The following is a 17,500-nucleotide window of genomic DNA, read 5'->3' as shown; positions in this document are numbered from 1 at the left end:
ACTAATCTACTGTTTTCCTTCACATTTGACGATGAGTGATGTGACAATATTCCTCGACAGTAAAGTTTATAAAATGTGTAAGCATTGCCTTCCCATGATTTGCACAGCAAAACAATAAAAACACCAAAATAGCTTTAACTCATGGGGTTAAACTCTACAAGGACATGTTTCACCTATGCAATTATGGTCTACAATTCTGCCGTTAAATCCGGGATTACTTTTTGCCTGATTGATGCACAATAGAAATGTGTTAAATCATAATTGAAAAAGAGTAACTTTTGAATTTGCTGACTCTGTCAATTTTATATGTAAAGCTTCATTAATTGTTCCTCAAACAGTACTGGTATATTATTGAATGGTAGTGTTTACAAATAGTAGTACAAAACCCAAAAGATGGGTAAAAAGAAGTTGCACCATTAACAGTAGTTAACAGTGGTTGGTATTATTAGAGAGATATTATATCTCAAGTTTGGTTTCATTTGGCATATAAATAACTGAAATAAAAAATAAATCCGTAATTTTTCTTTTTTAGGATCTCGGCTATTTCTTGCACACTGGGGGAGATAGCAACCTATAGAATCTGAAAGTCAAGGCTATGCATTGTCAATTGTCTGTCCACCTTTTATAAACTCTTCAATATCTCCCAAAGGCTTATGTGAACCTCCACCAAGTCTATTCCAGGAAGATGGGCTTTTTATCTATGTAGTGATTTAGGAAAACTTTCCGCGCATGTCACACAAAAAGTACAGTAAAATAAGTGTGTGGAGTGGATACCTTGACGAAAAGTAAGACACTTTTCATCTATGGTGATAGGTTCGGAAATCTAAAATAAGGGAGATACAGGACAGAGAAGACAGAAGATGGCCCCTTCATTTTCTAAGTCCCCTTCCATGTTTACCTTGCGAGGATCATAACAAATGTGACGCGTAACTCATTACTGCGATCCATCAAGTAGTCCATGTATTGCTACGCGCTTGTGAGAAGGCTTATTTTGTCATTACTAGCGTCTGTTTTCCCGAATTCATGTATGTAATGCATTATTCTAGTTTTATTATACTTCTTTTACGTCTTTTGGGAGTTAGTTACGCTATTCTGAACAATAACCTTGTGCGCATGCGTGTGTTCACCGGGAGATTTGACAGGTCGTCCCGGCGGCCATTCAGTGAAAAACACCGGTGAGAAATGTTTCGTTTTAAGTGCTGCGTCGACTCCGTGTCATTTTTAAAGTCTTTTGGTGGATATACAGGACAAATGGACATTATTCTCAATCAAAGCCTGATATTTGAGCCCAACAAGTGCCCCAAATGCCGAAAAAAGTGATTAGAAACCAAGCAATTCTGACAGACGGAAGCGCAGAAAAGTTCGATCTCTCGCTTTATAAAGGTTTGTGGTTTAACCCTGGGGCTAGGCGTATATACTACTAAGGGGGTCCAGGGGGCGTAGCCCCCTGGCTAGGCGTACATATCACCACGGGGGTCCAGGGGGCGAAGCCCCCTGGCTAGGCGCATTTAATACTACGGGGGTCCAGGGGGCAGAGCCCCCTGGCTAGGGAATATATAGATCGTAGTGTATAAATCCCACAAGGTTAGGTTAGGTTGGTTTATTGGTTAGGACGCATTATACGATTACCACAGGGGATCTGGATTATATGAAATCCCGTAGATTTTTTGCTTTGGTTCCCGTAGAGTTTTTCGAAAATTGGCGCGTCGGTCCGTAGACTTTCAAATGTGGCGGCAATGTCCGTAGAGTTTCATTTGCCGATTTTAAGCGTTTTTTGTGCTTGTTTTGCACATTTCTGTTCTCTATTTTGCTTATTTAAGCCTGTTTTACCCCGTAATTTCCCTGATCTACTTCATGCCCTCCCCTGCTATCGGGACTTATCAAATCACATCAAGATTGTCGGCTGGAGAATCCGACGGAGATTATCATCAGATTCGTTCTCATCACACGAGGACAAATCTGATGATATAAATATTGTAAGGGAAGACCCGATTGTCATATTCGGAAAATTAACCGTGATTTATTTTCAGATAAGGAATAGGTTTAGGTTTTATCCTCTTTGAATACAAGATGACTGGTATTTGCTAAGTAAGGAGCCCACCACCAACCCTCCCTTTGGACAGTTAGCCATACCCAATCACAGTAATTAAAATTATTCAGTAAATTTTATGATGTGGAATTGGGGACTTTCTCTGGTGAGGCCATCTGTACTGTAAAGAATTAATTCTAAAGTACAAAAGGCCAGGTAACAATAATGATTACGCTGGTTAGAAGTTTTGAGTAATTTAATTTTGTTCTGTGCAGCCATCCAGTCATATGCATTTATATCTTTTTGTGTATATATTGTAATGTGTGAAACTATTGCCATTTTCTAACACTCGATTAGTTCAGGAGTTCAGTATTCTTCTCTCAAAACATTTTGCTGAATTTCTGATTCATATTTTATATTAAGAATGCATCATTAACACCAAGAAATTAAAGTTAAGAATGTTAATGTGACCTAGAAGACTCTGGAAGAAGCTCTATTGCTAGACCTAAAGGCAACTTGCTGCTCTGCATGGGGAGAGGAAATTTGATCATTTGAGCCAAATTTATATTAAATAATAGATATCACTAATGTGTTGATGTAGTAGCTGAAAAATGTACACGGATACAGGGATTTAGAAATGCCAACCATAATAGAATAGTGAAAATAACCCTGTATCTTGAAATCCTCTGTCCTTTATTTAAACAAAAGTTTAATAAAGTTGGTTTGTTTTTAGGTGTGTGCGAAGCATGGGAAAGGGTGAGCCAGGTGATGGAGCTGGTGTAGGTGGAGGAAGTGGTGGCACAATCAGGGATGCTGGTGGCGCCTTTGGCAAGCGTGAGGCTGCACAAGAGGAACAGTACTTCAGGAAATTGGTATGCTATTAGTGTGTTTTGTTAATTTTCAACATACTGCATTGCTTCTTTATTGCATACAAGCTTTGCCTATACACAGTCCTTACTTTAAAATTTAAGGGTCTGGATGCTTGACAAGTTTTCAGAACATACAGTAGTTTGTCCTATAGCTTTTTACAAATTTCCAAATCTGAATATCTTTATTTTTGTTTTAATGTAGAATGAAAATTTAAAAGTAGGGAAAGTCAAAATATATTTATTGGACATTTATATACAATTTTAGACATTTATCTTAAATTACTATAAATAGTAACAAATGTATGTCAAGCTTAAGATCCGGCTTTTTGTGGTGGTTTTGGAGGCCTTTCGGCTTTTTTTTTTTTTTTCCTTCTGTCTAATTTGTAAAAGGAGTTCTTGGTGTTTTTACTGAAGACCGACTTTTCTCCTGGTGATTATCTGTTGATTTCTAGAAATGTCTTTGTACGAAGCTGTTGCAAACAGAGTACTTGGAGTGGAGAATATTTTAAAAATCCTTGGCACATAGTGGTAGAGTATCATTAACAATAATCACGTAACCCATTAGATCCGGATGGTACACTGGCATCACATGGCCCAAAATATGGGCATTAAGCATACTTAAGCAGCCATGTCTGTGAGGCTTGTAGGCCGGGTGCATACGAACACACACAATGATAAGACACCATGCCTCCCCTTTGCAATGTTATTTTCTCCTTTTCTGTATGTAATTGTAGCTCTTTTTTGTCATTTTGCAAGGTCTATATTTATTTGGTTTGCTTTATTCAGATGGTAATACTGTTTTCCTTGCACAAACTCTATCATCCATAACTGAGTGCAATAATAATAATTTTTTTTTTTTTTTTTTTTTTTTTTTCTTTGATACAACCTTGGCCAGCAATCACAATGGCCAGGATCCAGGATTTATCATCTTTCCTAGAGATGCACTCTTCCAGTCATGGCTTATGGACAGGACATTCCAGTCATTTATTGATGGAAATAATGCAAAGGCCCATTTCTAAATGACAAATAAAGTCTAATCACCCTCCAAGAGGTTTGCACTCATGGCGAGTCATTCCCGTCACACCAGCCTTCAGCTGAAATTCTCACGACAGCAGTTTCACATTACCCTGGCCCACAGTCAGATTTTCTCATGATGGCATGTTCACAGCACCCATTCCACAGGCCAAATTTTTTCATGACATGTTAATCACCATCCGGATCATAGGGATTAACATGTAAGAAATTTTTCTTTAGATCTGATTTTATAGTTATAATTAACAAATTTTATAATTTTTTCCAGAAAAAATGTTAGTACAACAGTAAAGAAAATGGGAAAACAAATGGTTTATTGATTTTTAATCTGGCCAGTGCAGTGTTAAATTCTTTAAAGTTTGTTAAAAGTACAACCACATCTTGCACAGCTAGTGTACTCTTTCTTAAATAATTTTGATAGAATTTAACCTTTAGAAATAGATAGAATTAAAATTCATTGCTTATACTGATCATTCTTTGCTTACTTGTGCTTGCTTTGTTACTTCTGAACAAAAAGCTTTTGTCTTTTCAAGGTGTATTAAAGGCTAAGGGGATTAGATGGCCACAATGTTCATGCTGATTTCCTCGGCTTAAAGGGAATGTGCATGTGCTTCTAAACAGGAAGAAGAGCAGATGAGAAAGCTGAAGGATTTACAGTCCAGCCAAGGGAAGGAGAAGAAACCAAAATAGTGATAGCTTCAAGATTGGACGTTTTCAATCGAGCATGGTATAGTAGGGATTCTTTTCTTCTAAAAATAAATTTTAGGTATCCCCTTTTCTATGCTTGGTATACATAAGTAATGCTTTTTCTGAAATTCATATCCTCCTTTTGAGATTTTAAACGTACAAAGATTAAGGTATGTGTTTTCTGTTTTATTTTAGCTGACTAACGTTGCTGAAGCCTCCTAATTTGACCAGCTATCGGATACCATTAAATTTCCAAAAAGTCATGTAAAATTGTACATGGACCCACTAAACCTTTTATGTAGATAATGATTCTTGCTCTTGAGAGAATAAGAAAATAAAATAAAAAATAAAAAATAAATAAATAAATAAATAAATGCTAGATAATATTTTTCATGTTCCTTCCTCTTACCTACTTGCAATTGCACAAGCACAGCTGCATGCAAACAGACATACACAGTATACAATGCATTTGTTTAATTACTTTCTTCCTAATTTTCAGTTACCCTTTGAAATGAAAATTACAATTTATATCATGTAAATTGTTACCCACCTATTTTTACCCACAATGGAATGCTAAATTCAATTATAAATTGTTATTCATAAGTTAGATTCCAGACTCAAATTTATTAGTAGAATTTTATTAACCATTTGCATACAGCCAAGAGTTGATTTGCAGATAGTAATATAATCTTCAAACTCCCATCATTTCAAAGGCATGAGAGGATTTCTGATATGTTATATGATTTTTAACATCAAATTTGCATATAATAATCCTTGCTATTGGGGAAGACATATAAGTAGATGCCATGACCACTGATTTTAGTTTATTGTATTTACATATCAATAGCTCTGTGTGCTTAATCACCAAGGAGTCAATTAGTAATCCTGTTTATTTCAATTATTTACCTTTTCCTTTTCTTTTTTTTTTGGGGGGGGGGGGTGTACAGTCCAAAAAATAAGTATCATTACTTTTGTACAAACTTGTATGAAAAAATGATGAAGTGGTGTGGAATTGTGAGGCAAGGGAGTTAGCACCATAATCAGGTGTTATTTCTACCACTGTATTTAGTCTTTTAAGGCCTAGCTGATTTCTAAGGAGCCAAACTGCACACAGTTGTTCTGTCTGATGTCTTGTCAGCAGATGGCCAACCTATAGAGGATGGTTGTATTATAACAAGGTTTAAAATAATAATCCTGTTCATGTCTCATTTCAATTAATTTCTTGAAGGCACTTTTTTACACCAGGACTTAAAATGTTATGATTGTGCTATGAATATCAATGGTGTTATATTTATTATAAACGTTATAATTACTATAATGTTATAACCATTAGTAACAGCAAAATAAGAACGTAAAATATTTTCGTAAATCATAGAAAAGGGTAAACAAGTGAGACAGGCAGTACTCATAATTGGTTCTTTGGTGACTTAGTGCAAGTGTAACCATCTATGTGTAAAATCAATTAAAGAAGTAAACTCACAGTGGGCATGGCATACATGTACACGTCATGACTGTCGGCATTGGGTTAAGAGGACAGCACTGTAGGCAGTGTGTGCACCTCCACTGGTCTTTGGGCGGAATATTTCACACTTTGCCACTACAGCTACTAGCTCTGCCCATAACTCCTTGTTTATTCATGGTGTCTCATAACTCCTTGCTTGTTCATGGTGTCTGCTTTAGTAACAACTTCTGTGTAAGTGCAGCCTACACACTGGTTAGATGTGTGTGCCAACAAGGCAGTCTGGCCATTGATTTTTCCACATTTTTGCTAACATTCCAGAGCAAACACCCTTGTGTATGGTAAGGGGGCTCTTATCTACTTTGCACCTAGAGCCTTACATACTCTTAGAGGCAGTCCTCAGGCCTCATCTTGTTTATTCATATGATGTATTGGGTCTCTTTGTGTGTTCAGCAATACCTTGAAGTTTACTTCTTACTCTTCATGGTTATGCAGGATCTGATCACTGCTTCTTAGACTTTATAGTCCTCTTAGAGGTCTTACTCCATAACCTGTACAATTTATCAAGCCTATTACCTTTGTATTTTTCATTCAGTTGAGCTCCATACTCTTGACACACATTATTCTTATCTTACACCATCCTTATGGATATTGTAAGTCTGCTGTGGATTCTCCTCATTACAATTGTATTGAGGTTGCTCTTGTTTTTTAGCTTCTGGTACACCGTTTGTTTGATTGGTGCTATGAACATCTAGGCAGTTTATTTCTCCATAATGTATTGTACTTTATTCTTAGTATATTTCCTTTCTTTTCTGTGAAGTTGTATTATGTTCCCCTCCTACCACAAAGAATTGCCATTATTTCCAGTTACTCATGCCAGTTGACATAAGCTGATGGACCTGCTTATGTCAACACACCTGGTCATACCCATCTTGTATCACCTCACATAGCCCATTGTTGTCGTGTGGTGGTTCCCAAAATGTATTTTATAGGGGCTGCCCTACCTACAAGTTTGAGTCTGAGGTAGTCCTTAGATTCAAACTTGGCTTCGCAGCAAGAAGTATGTTGACAAGGTTTTTCTCTTGCTCCCTACTGAATTGCTAACCTTCAGTCTGTCCCTCCACCTTCTCCCCAAGAGGTTTCTGTCTTTCCCCAGTATCTCTTCCTCCTCCTTACACTCTCACTTCTTTCCCCTCCCACTCCCAGCCGTATTTGTATGTCATTCTAAATCCAGACTCTAATCTCTACTACCCTGGTGCCTACCTCCTCCTCCTCCTCCTCCTCCTCACTCTACACGTTGCATCAATTTAAATGTTTCACCCCATATTCTTACCACATCCTCTCCTACACCTACCTCTTCCCCTTCCCCCCTCAAACGTCTGTCTCCTCTTCTCCCTCTCATAAGAAAACCCTTATTTCTCAGACCAACCAACTTCATTTTAGAAACTTTTGAGGACACTCAAAACTATCTAATCATGGTCCAAGATAACATGCCTATCCCTCATCCACCATCCAATCTCTCAGCTTCCACTCCCCATACACTTTTAACTCCTTAACGACGGGTCACATCTATAGATGTCAAAACAACCCGCTCGAAATGTGGCGTGCAGCTGTACGCTGTGACGGCACGCCAAAGCGCTACGAGCCGGTGATTCGGCTTGATGTACCGAACTCCCGCGCTCAAAGTCGGCGCGTTGCCATTGATCGCCAGAGCATAGTTTTTTTTTTTAGTTTCTTCACCTGTCACCAAGGAGTTAAGCGACTGCTAACCTCCATCCTACCCCCTTGCTTCATCTGCATCACCACCCCTTGCTTCATCTGCATCACCACCCCTTGCTTCATCTGCATCACCACCCCTTCCTTCATCTGCATCACCACCCCTTCCTTCCCAGTTATCCCAGTTAAGATATTATTAAATAATTCTATCTTACTAGTTTTGTCTTCATAACTTGTACTTTTTCTCTTCAGTCAGTATTCTTCATAATGTCAGATTGTGTTGTGGTCTGGTTAATAGGGTAATATAAAAAAAAAAAAAAATATTGAGGAATATAAAGTTTCTGCAAGATCTGCCATTCTATGGCCTAATGTGTGTTTTCAAGTGACTGAACAGTTTGCTATCATTAACAGGATAGGAATATAAGAACATTTTCATATAAAAAAAATATAGATTGTGTACGTTAAATGATAGTTATAATAGTTTTTATTAAAGAAAAATATTTTATTTCAGGATCAAGAACAACTGAAAAAGTTAAAAAAGGGCCTTCACAAGGAAATCGAGTTCCACAAGGAGCAAGTGCAGGCTCACAAAGATGCCATCAAAAGGCACGAGGAACACTTGAATCAGCTGAAGTAAAGAGGATGCTGAAACTTGGGGATATTCAAATATACTGTAACTTGCATTATTCTGAAGAAAAAAAGTAATTACCATATTTAGGAAAGAAAAAATTATCAGATTTTCCCTTTTTTTTTTTCCTTAAATCTTTTTTTTTTTCTTATTTTCATTTCACATGAAATAAATGAAATTAATATGATGTAAATATAATGGTTTTGATTAGCAAGGCTGTTAGTAAAGTAGCAGTGCTTTTGAATGAAGTTCATTATCCTTCAGAAAACTGGTAATAACTAAACCAGACACCAAAGTGTAACTGGAATTATCTAAAAATGTATATATTATGTCATCACTTTATATAAGAGGGAAAAGTGCTGATTTGGTAGAATACACGGATTGAAATTGAAATTTCTTTCCATTTTTAAGCTACCAACAGTAAATTATTTGGTAGTTGATCATTCAATCTTTTAATTACAGAATGTAATATCCAAACTCCTAACTATTATTATTATTTTAAAAAATAATAAAAGAATTGTGGATTGTATCCCATCACAAAATGAATTGTGGATTGTATCCCATCACAAAATACATTTTAGCAAAGCCAATGAAAATGTAAAAAGAAGAAGAAAATAGCTCACAATTTGTATTTGATACAGCATTACAAGCAGCAGATTATAGCAACCCATAAACATTATTAATACATTAGTGTGTCCCTGTTAGCTAGCAAACCATTTCGGCAGCTGAAAGTGAAATGGGCAAATTAGCAATTAGCACAAGCCAAATCTCACTGACTGGCCCAAATTCATGAGCAAGGTAAAATAAAAAGCGTAAATACTAGAATGTATATAAAGTCACCGCTCCCCCAATCCCTTGCTCATTGTTGCTGTGAGGGGCTTAGGAGGCGGAGACTGAGGCCCAATGCAGGGGATCACCCCAACCTTGGACCTCAGCCCTCGCCTCATCTAATTTTGTATGGTCTTTTCTTCTCCTACTTTCCTTTTCCTTATTTTCTTCATCCTTTCTCCTGTCCACTTATCCTAATCATGAACTTGTCTTTACCCTTTTCGACACAATACTTTGGCAAAATGCTGCATGACCTTTGGCACATGTTTGTTTTGACCATTGACTGTTCTGGAAATCCTCGAGCATTGCCTTGTAAAGCAAAAATAAAATCTTAGCTGGGGGGCTTCACCCCCAAGACACACCCTATTGCTATATTTTGAATATACTGCTAATAACCTTAGATATTGATGCAGTGGAATTTTTTCAGTAAACAAAAATATGGAAATTCAGTACCAGTTAGCATCATGAAGACTTGGGTTTAACTTTCAGGTAGTCTATTTGGACCTTTCCATAGAAGGGATATTTCCATCCCGGCACAAAAGTATTTACTGTTGTAGAATTTGTAATGTCACTAGTGAGTAGTTGGCCAGAAGTTGACTATTCCCCACTACAAAGCACGCACTTGTTTTCTGTCCACATGACTGACCAAGCTGTCAATTCTGGACTTTTACTTAAAGAACAGGCATGGCTTTTCAAGGAGGCTGCAAAGGTGGAGCCATATATATAACGAAAAGACATGAACATGTGCCACCAGGCACTACCTGGTTAGTGCGCTCATTGGGCGCTCAGGTAGTTTGCCTGTTTCTGGACAGACCTTAAGACTGAAATGGCAACTTTATTTCCCCATAAGGGCTGTCCATAATCAATTGGTATCCTTAAGACTTGTCCACACAAGTAACGCAAAGCAGACTTAGTCCATTTATGAACTATTAAACACTGCGACAAATACAGGAAAGATATAAATGAGTGAATATACACCTTGTAATGTGAAGATGTGTAGTAAAGGTATGAATAATACCATGTCCACTTTCCTCCCAATCTCTTGATCGTCATTTTGAAGTGCTATACGACATCAAAAGTGGAAAAGCAGTAATGAAAAGGTTTAGAAAGACCTTGCCTCAACTAATTTTGCATGGTCTTTTCTTTTTTCATCCCCTTGTTCTGTCCACTTATCCTATTTGTTACTAATTTTTGTCCTTTTTGCCACGATACTATATAATGTTCCCTAACTCCTTCCCCTCCTAAAAACCTTTACCTTATGCTATTCCCCATCAGCTCCCCTACCCTTTTCACTACCATAGTACCCTCCAGTACTGCTCAACCTGTAACTTTACCCTCATCATTAACTCATTCTAACCCTTTTGGCTACTCCACATTACCATAGCGCCGTATGACCTTTGATGTCATAGCACACTTCATTACCCGGGGATTTAACACAAGCCTCGCGCTATCAGCAATTTTGAATATGCTACTATTGACCTTAGATGTGATGTAGCAGAACTTTTCAGCAAATTAAATTACGTCAATGTCTATTTTGTGTACACGGTGCAAGTGTCTGGCAGGGTCATCCATCCATTCCTGGCGGTAAATAGTCTTAACTGCAAGCAGACAGCTTTATCTAGTAACAAACACAGGCAAGAGCACTCGGTTGGTTTGTCGGACAATTTTGCCGGAACAACTAACTAGTATTATTCATACCTCGTGTCATGCTCCAATGCTCCTCTCTGTCCCACATCTTGCTATCCTGCCCTTGCTTGTCCTCTCTTCCCAGACCCCCAACCAGTCGGACATCCTCACAGAATCCCTACCTCCTCAGACGCATAAATACCCACCATGTGATCTAATCACTTTCCCTTTCTATTAATGCCCATCCTACCCTATTTACTTCCATCTTTTCTACCGTGTCAAGATCTAAAGTCATTAGCGGCGTAGAGGCATGGGGGCAAAGCTTCCCAGGTAAGAAAGTGCTAAACGACATCAAAAGTGGAAAAGCAGTAACGAAAAGGTTTAGAAAGAAATCAATGATTAATGTAAAGTTACAGGTTGAACAGTACTAGAAGATTATATGGTAGTGAAAAAGGTAGAGTGGGAGCTGATGGGGCATAGTAGAATGTAAAGGTTGTTAGCAAGGGAAGGAGTTAAGGGAATAGGGACCATTATGATACAGCATTGTGGCAAAAATGGGTTTAACAGTAAGGATATGTACACAGAACAAGGGGATGAAGAAAAAGAAAGGAGAAGAAAGGGTCATGTAAAATCAGTTGAGCAGGGCTTAGGACCACGGCAGGGTGGCCCCATCATGGGCCGCAACGTCTTTACCATCTTAAAATACCATGGCCGTTGAATTTTAAGACATTTTGTTCTAATAAAGAATATTAAACTACTTTAACCATAGTACTTTACCACAATGCAATATGGCCTTTCAGGTTTAGCACATTTATTCGCTTTAAAGCATTAACCATTATAAAAAAAAAAAAAAAAAAAAAAAAATTAAATAACCAATACCCAAGGTCTTAGCCCGATACCTTTCAAGGTGACATTAGTAATTTGTTCAAGATGCATTCTAAGGAAATTCTACACTTCGTCCTCTCCCCATCAATTCAATTCTTGTAGCATGGTCAACTGTCCGCATTATATTAGTCCGACAAATGTATCAAAACATACTGGCAGCTCCCACGTTGGCATTGAAAGTTAACTTAGTGGAAAGAAACTATACTTGGGGGCAAATTATTGAAAATTTTCTGCCGCATCAACATGTAAGGTCATTTGCAATAGTGGGATTTGGAGGCGAAGCCCCTGGGATTTTTTTTTTTTTTTTTTTTTTTGGGGGGGGGGGGGGGTCACAAGGCAATGTTTGACCATTGGCCATTCTGGAAATCCACCAAAACAAATGTGTCAGACATCAACGGTCATACAGCATTGTGGCGAACAGGGTAAATATGAGGTCATCATTGGGATAACAGGACAGAAGGAAGGAATGAAGAGAAGGAAAAGGAAGGGGTGAGAAGGCGTCTTCAGTCTCCATCTCCTAAGCCTCCATACCTGCCATGGCCATTGTGATTTTAATTTGTTTACACACCGATGATTCCAGAAGTGTTCAAATTACCAATGAATCAATAATTACATCCACCAATCTCACCTCTAACCTTTTAATAGCTAACTATAGTTCATATCATATGTCAATAACCAATATTAACTTAGGAAAAGCCTAGCTGATTGGCCTCACTATAGAAAAACATATATATTTCAGTATCAAAGACTATTGTAAAACAAAAATAGAGCGACCTGAGCTTACATGAATTGTCTTACTGGTGGCTGAGCACTTGTGGAATCATAAATGTGCACATACAGTTCACAAAAAGTACTGCCAACTATGTACCTACCAGGAATTAAGGAATAATGACAACCTTTTAAACTCAAAACTACTCTTTTTTTCATCACCCTTTGGGCAATCTAATTTGTAATAGTGGGTAATGATAGAAACTTTTTTTTCTCTTCTTTATTCAATTCACTTCTTAGATCCTCCTGCAGCAGCAGCAGCAGCTTTCTGTGCCTTGAGTACCTTAACCACGATCTTCTGTTCTTCAATCAGGAAAGCACGCACAACCCTGAAAGAGAGGATAAAATTTCAGGCCCAGTTTACAATGACTTGCTCATTGTCCTTTTCACCTCAACCAAAATAATCATCCCATTTAAAGAGGCATTAATAAAAGTACAAAGAGGTAATTAATTCTTGTCCACAACTAAACATTCTACTATATTTTATTTGAAAATATGATCTTTACCTTTCGCGAACACATGTATGGCAAAGAGAACCACCATAGGCACGGCTCACTTTCTTCTTGTACTTGGGCATTCTTTTGAGCTCGTAAGGACGGCAGCGAACAACACCTGCAAGCTCTGTCTTGCAGTTACCGCAAGCCGCACGCTTTCCACGTTTCTTTACATACTGGTACACCAAGCGACCTCCAGGTGTCCTTACACTGTTGGGGTAATCAATTAGATTTTAATTATAGTACATCTTCTGATCTCTAAATTTATAACAAATTATTTCTGAAATGGTTACATTTCTGATTTCATCAATGGTCACCATCTTTACCTTTCTAATACACCAGTGCCATTCCCTGTAGCCACACACAGTCCCTAACACATTAGCAGTTCTGTTAAAATTATTAATATACCCAAAATCCTATTCTTAATTTCTAATTCACAAAAAGAGCTACCAAATCCCTTTCTCCTTGAAAGATAAGGGGGGAGGGGGGGGAGGGAATTTACTCTGGTGCATGGCATACAAACCACACCAGGTCCAGGTTATTACTGTGTGGGCAGCAAGGTACCTGGATACAAGGAGTTAATGAAAAGATCAACATGATGCCTGTTAACCCTTTGTCACCGGGTGGCATGTATGTACATGGCATGGAATGCCTGGACTACATTCCGGGTGTATGTGCGTATGTATCATAATGCTCCCGTTTTCCGGGGGCATGTACAGTCATGCCATGCACGCTATTGTGCCAACAATTCCCCGGCAGCGGGGCCTGGTCAATGTGAACACAGCCTGGTAGAGGACTTTCAAATCAGGAAACCACAAGGCGGCATTGTGTAATCAGGAAACTCTTTGTTGCTGTTGACTTGCAAGCGGGCCATTCTTAACCCCTTGGATCCAGATACTTCACTGCCTGCACGTGGCCCAAAATATGGAAAAATGGCTACTCTCATGAGTGTGCTTGTTGTAGGCTAGGCAAACATTTACACTCAAGTACAAGACTCCATACCATCCCTTTGCAATGGTATTTTTGCTTTCTGCATAAGCATTTTTAGCATTTTTGCCATTTCCTAATTTCTATATTTGTCATTGGTTTATATTCCTTCCACAGACTCGATATATCTCGACTACATATCAGCATTTCCTTGGTCTTTTTTCTTGATATTTATTTCAGTAAATGTTATCAAGTGATGCACAGAGGGAAATGGACACTGTCAACTTATAGAGCATAAAAAATAGTCATGTAAACAACACAGGTGCAGACGAAGCAGCCTCCTATTCACAGCAAATTAATGAAAATATCTGCTCAGAGACCAAGTCCACAATACACTCACACAGCCAGAGTTCTTAACCCATTCGCAATGGGGAAATTAACAAAAAAATGGGGAAAATGCGGTGCCCATTTCTTATATTTTTGTGAAATGTCTCTACACATAAATGGCTCTGCCTTACCCGATTTCACCTTTCCTTAAATTGGCGAGATGTATTTTTTTTACTAGTGCTATGAATATTGATGGTGTTATTTTTATTATAAACATTATAATTACTATAATGTTATAAACAATAGTAATACCAAAATAAGATCACAAAATATTTTTGTAAATTAAAGAAAAGGGTAAACAGACGAGACAGGCAGTACATGTAATTGGCTCATTGGTGTTTTAGTGCCAGTGTAGCCATCTATGTGTAAAAACAATTAAACAAGTAAACTTACCGTGGTCATGTCATGGATACGTGACATGCCCATCGTGAATGGGTTAATGTTTTCTTCTGTAAGTTATGAAGTGCTAATAATGGGGGGTACTAGGGGGTTTGTCCTCATTTAGAGGATAAATAAAAGGTAGGAAAGGTTAGGTTTGGGGTTCATATACCCTGATCTCTGGATAACAAGTACTCTTCTTTCAAATACCTTTTCTATTGTATGATTCTTATTTTCCATCACAAATTTAATAAATTAAAGTGTTGGTCTAGTTTACAAAGTAACTGCACCCCTCTAATAATCCAGCCAAGCCTACAAATCCACAAACATGTCTTCAGACCCCCACCCAATCCCTGCATGATATTTTTTGCTAACCATTTTCTTTATTCATGACATTTTTTGCCTAAAAAGATTTATTCCATACATCATTGAATAGTTTCTTTCTTAGATTATTGTAGCATCATTACATTTTCCTGTAAATGTATACCATAATATTACATGTTGCACAGCTATCCTCTTATCAAATTGCGAAGGTAATACCACGGATAAAGTTATTTTCAGACAGTCTGTACAATCCAGGCAAATTTTACCTCGTACTACATGGTTTTGGGAAACAAACTATATACATTTCAATCATTTACTAATGGATATAATGTAAAAGCTCCTTTCTAAATGCACACTGAGTAATCCTCCTACAAGATCTTGTATACTTATAACAAATTATTTTCATTACCTGGTCTTCAGACAAAACTCTCACAATAGCAAGTTCCCATCACCACAGCTCTCAGCCAATTTTTTTCCTTGGATATTCACATTACCCACCCCTCGGTACAATTTTTTTCATAACATGATGGTCACATCTGGATCACAGCGGTGAATCTATTGGCTAATGTAAGAAATTATAGATATTGTTATGAGACATTTACTAGGTTTCTATCCCACCAGACTATACAAGGTGAATGTTTTGTGGTCAGACAGGCAGGAGGGGGGGGGGGAGCAGTCCCACTTGAAAGGATGTTTAGGGGTTAAAGACCGTAGCTCCTAAACATGTGCTTCACAATAATTAAGTTACTGCATTGACTCTGCAATATCCCTGTAAACTTGCATGTCCTCCCTTCCTATAAAGACTGATATTAAAGAGAAGGTAAATCTCTCTTATGCCCCCAAATCTGAGATCCAAACTTATTTTATGTAGTGGATATTTTTGTTAGTTAGCAGTAAATACAAGGTTGCAGCAGCACATCCGTGTTTCCGACATTTTCTTATGCGCTAAAAGATGGCGAGGTCCATTTCCCTGTGTGTGCATTGTTCCGAGTAACGTTACCCCTATTCATATTTTTATCCCACAATTTCCCTGGTACCTTTCATCAGAGCTGCAAAAAGTATCAGAACCCAGGAACTAGATTCCCAGAATTTTTTTTGGCTTGGCAGAAAATTTTCAGCAAAACACCTGTTCTATGCAATTACGAAAATTGTTTCTTGCTTTTCACAACAGAATGAGAGTTCATACAAGTGTAAGTTAAATGTACTCAGGTTGTAGAATGCATAAAAGCTAATAGCTAATCACAAAGTTGTTTGATTTTTGTTTACTTTTCTGCATAGTTCATCTTTGCCAAAAATAAAAAAGATCCAACAACAACCAAATTACAATATCTTATTGGAAACTTTCTCCAGACCCAATAAATTAGAAGCCCTTGAAAAAAAAAATTGCGTACTATTGGTAGAACTATTGTACACAATACTTTTACCCAACAAAATGTTTGTCCTGTTTCCCAGGTTCCCAGAAAGGAAAATATTTTTTGCAGCTTTGCCTTTCATGCCCCCCTCCACTGCTGTTGGGGCCAAGTTTGTCACTAACAGAAGGGAGGGGGGTCCTTGGTTTAATTTCATTACATTTGGATGGTAGAGGAACTCAAAATCAAAATCGTCGTGATCGTTTACGCGAAACTATTCCGAATAATTACCATTTGCTCCAACTACATGTATCTGACCCGTATTTTTATATATACATTTTTTTTTACGACTAACTCCCAAGAGTAAGGAACTACGTGATGTTTCACATTTCGCTACCTGCCAAAATATATTTGTCCATAGTATGCTGTTGCCTCTAATTTTCCTATGGCATCATTCAAATTCAATGAACACGTGAATCCACTTTCTCGTACATTCCTTCAAACTCTGAAACACATTCCTACCTCACCCGTGTTCTTCTACAAAATACCGATTTAAAGTCTATCTTTACAACATGCTACCTTATAGTATGAGAAGTAGGCAGAAATTACAATACTTACATCCTTCGCTTGTTACTGGCGGTGTTGTAGGAGAGCCTCCTACGGAGAGTAAGTCGCACCATCTTTTATCTGAAACACCATAATCAATTAAGTATCACTGAATGAAACTGCATCTCACACATGGCAAATAATATATCTATACACTGGTTCACTCATTCGATATTAAAACCGAAATATTTACCGATGACAGACGATATAAGTCTCGGTATTACAGGATACCTGCCTTTGTTATGGTCGCAATCTGGGAAAGACTTCACGCTTGCCAACATTGCCAGACGTTGATATTTATTTTCGTTTTACGGGATCACAATTTTAAACATTTGTTTCTTTCTATGTATGTACTTGGGTCTTGTATTATATCTTAATAGAAAATAATAAATAACTTTAAGTCTAATGAATTACAAAGTTGAAGTGAGACATCAATTAAAGTTAATAACATGCATAATATTGTAAATTGTAGATCTTTTATTTACACAATTCAAATAGTTTAGTAATA

At 37.6% G+C, this 17,500-nt stretch overlaps 2 protein-coding genes across 5 annotated transcripts in view; one reads left to right on the top strand and one right to left on the bottom strand.

The window, feature by feature from the left end:
- Window positions 1-8,660, top strand: part of LOC125044623 (ATPase inhibitor mai-2, mitochondrial-like) — a 9,420-nt gene extending 760 nt beyond the window's left edge. Inside the window, exons 2-4 of one of the 3 annotated variants that reach the window (XM_047641389.1) lie at window positions 2,763-2,901; window positions 4,552-4,657; window positions 8,304-8,530. In XM_047641389.1, coding sequence (XP_047497345.1) covers window positions 2,763-2,901; window positions 4,552-4,620 — 208 coding nt within the window. In that variant the 3' untranslated portion in view covers window positions 4,621-4,657; window positions 8,304-8,530. Of the gene's footprint in view, window positions 1-2,762; window positions 2,902-4,551; window positions 4,658-4,812; window positions 4,997-8,303 lie in introns of those variants that run through there. The other 2 variants (XM_047641390.1, XM_047641388.1) reach the window with 2 other exon arrangements.
- A 4,040-nt stretch (window positions 8,661-12,700) lies between these two features.
- LOC125044625 (60S ribosomal protein L34-like) lies at window positions 12,701-17,263 on the bottom strand. Of its 2 annotated transcripts, none has more exons than XM_047641391.1 (4): window positions 17,186-17,263; window positions 17,005-17,073; window positions 13,034-13,231; window positions 12,701-12,856 (listed from the first exon to the last, which is right to left on the bottom strand). In XM_047641391.1, exons 2-4 carry the CDS (start codon window positions 17,064-17,066, stop codon window positions 12,757-12,759), a joined length of 360 nt encoding a protein of 119 aa, XP_047497347.1. In that variant the 5' UTR covers window positions 17,067-17,073; window positions 17,186-17,263; the 3' UTR covers window positions 12,701-12,756. The 2 variants fall into 2 exon arrangements, with proteins under 2 accessions (XP_047497347.1, XP_047497348.1); XM_047641392.1 differs by having other exon boundaries at window positions 17,228-17,259.
- Between the last annotated feature and the right edge of the window lie 237 nt (window positions 17,264-17,500).

This window comes from Penaeus chinensis, chromosome 36, assembly GCF_019202785.1.
Source record: "Penaeus chinensis breed Huanghai No. 1 chromosome 36, ASM1920278v2, whole genome shotgun sequence".
Taxonomy (NCBI): domain Eukaryota; kingdom Metazoa; phylum Arthropoda; class Malacostraca; order Decapoda; family Penaeidae; genus Penaeus; species Penaeus chinensis.
This window is presented reverse-complemented; position numbering and strand designations above follow the sequence as displayed.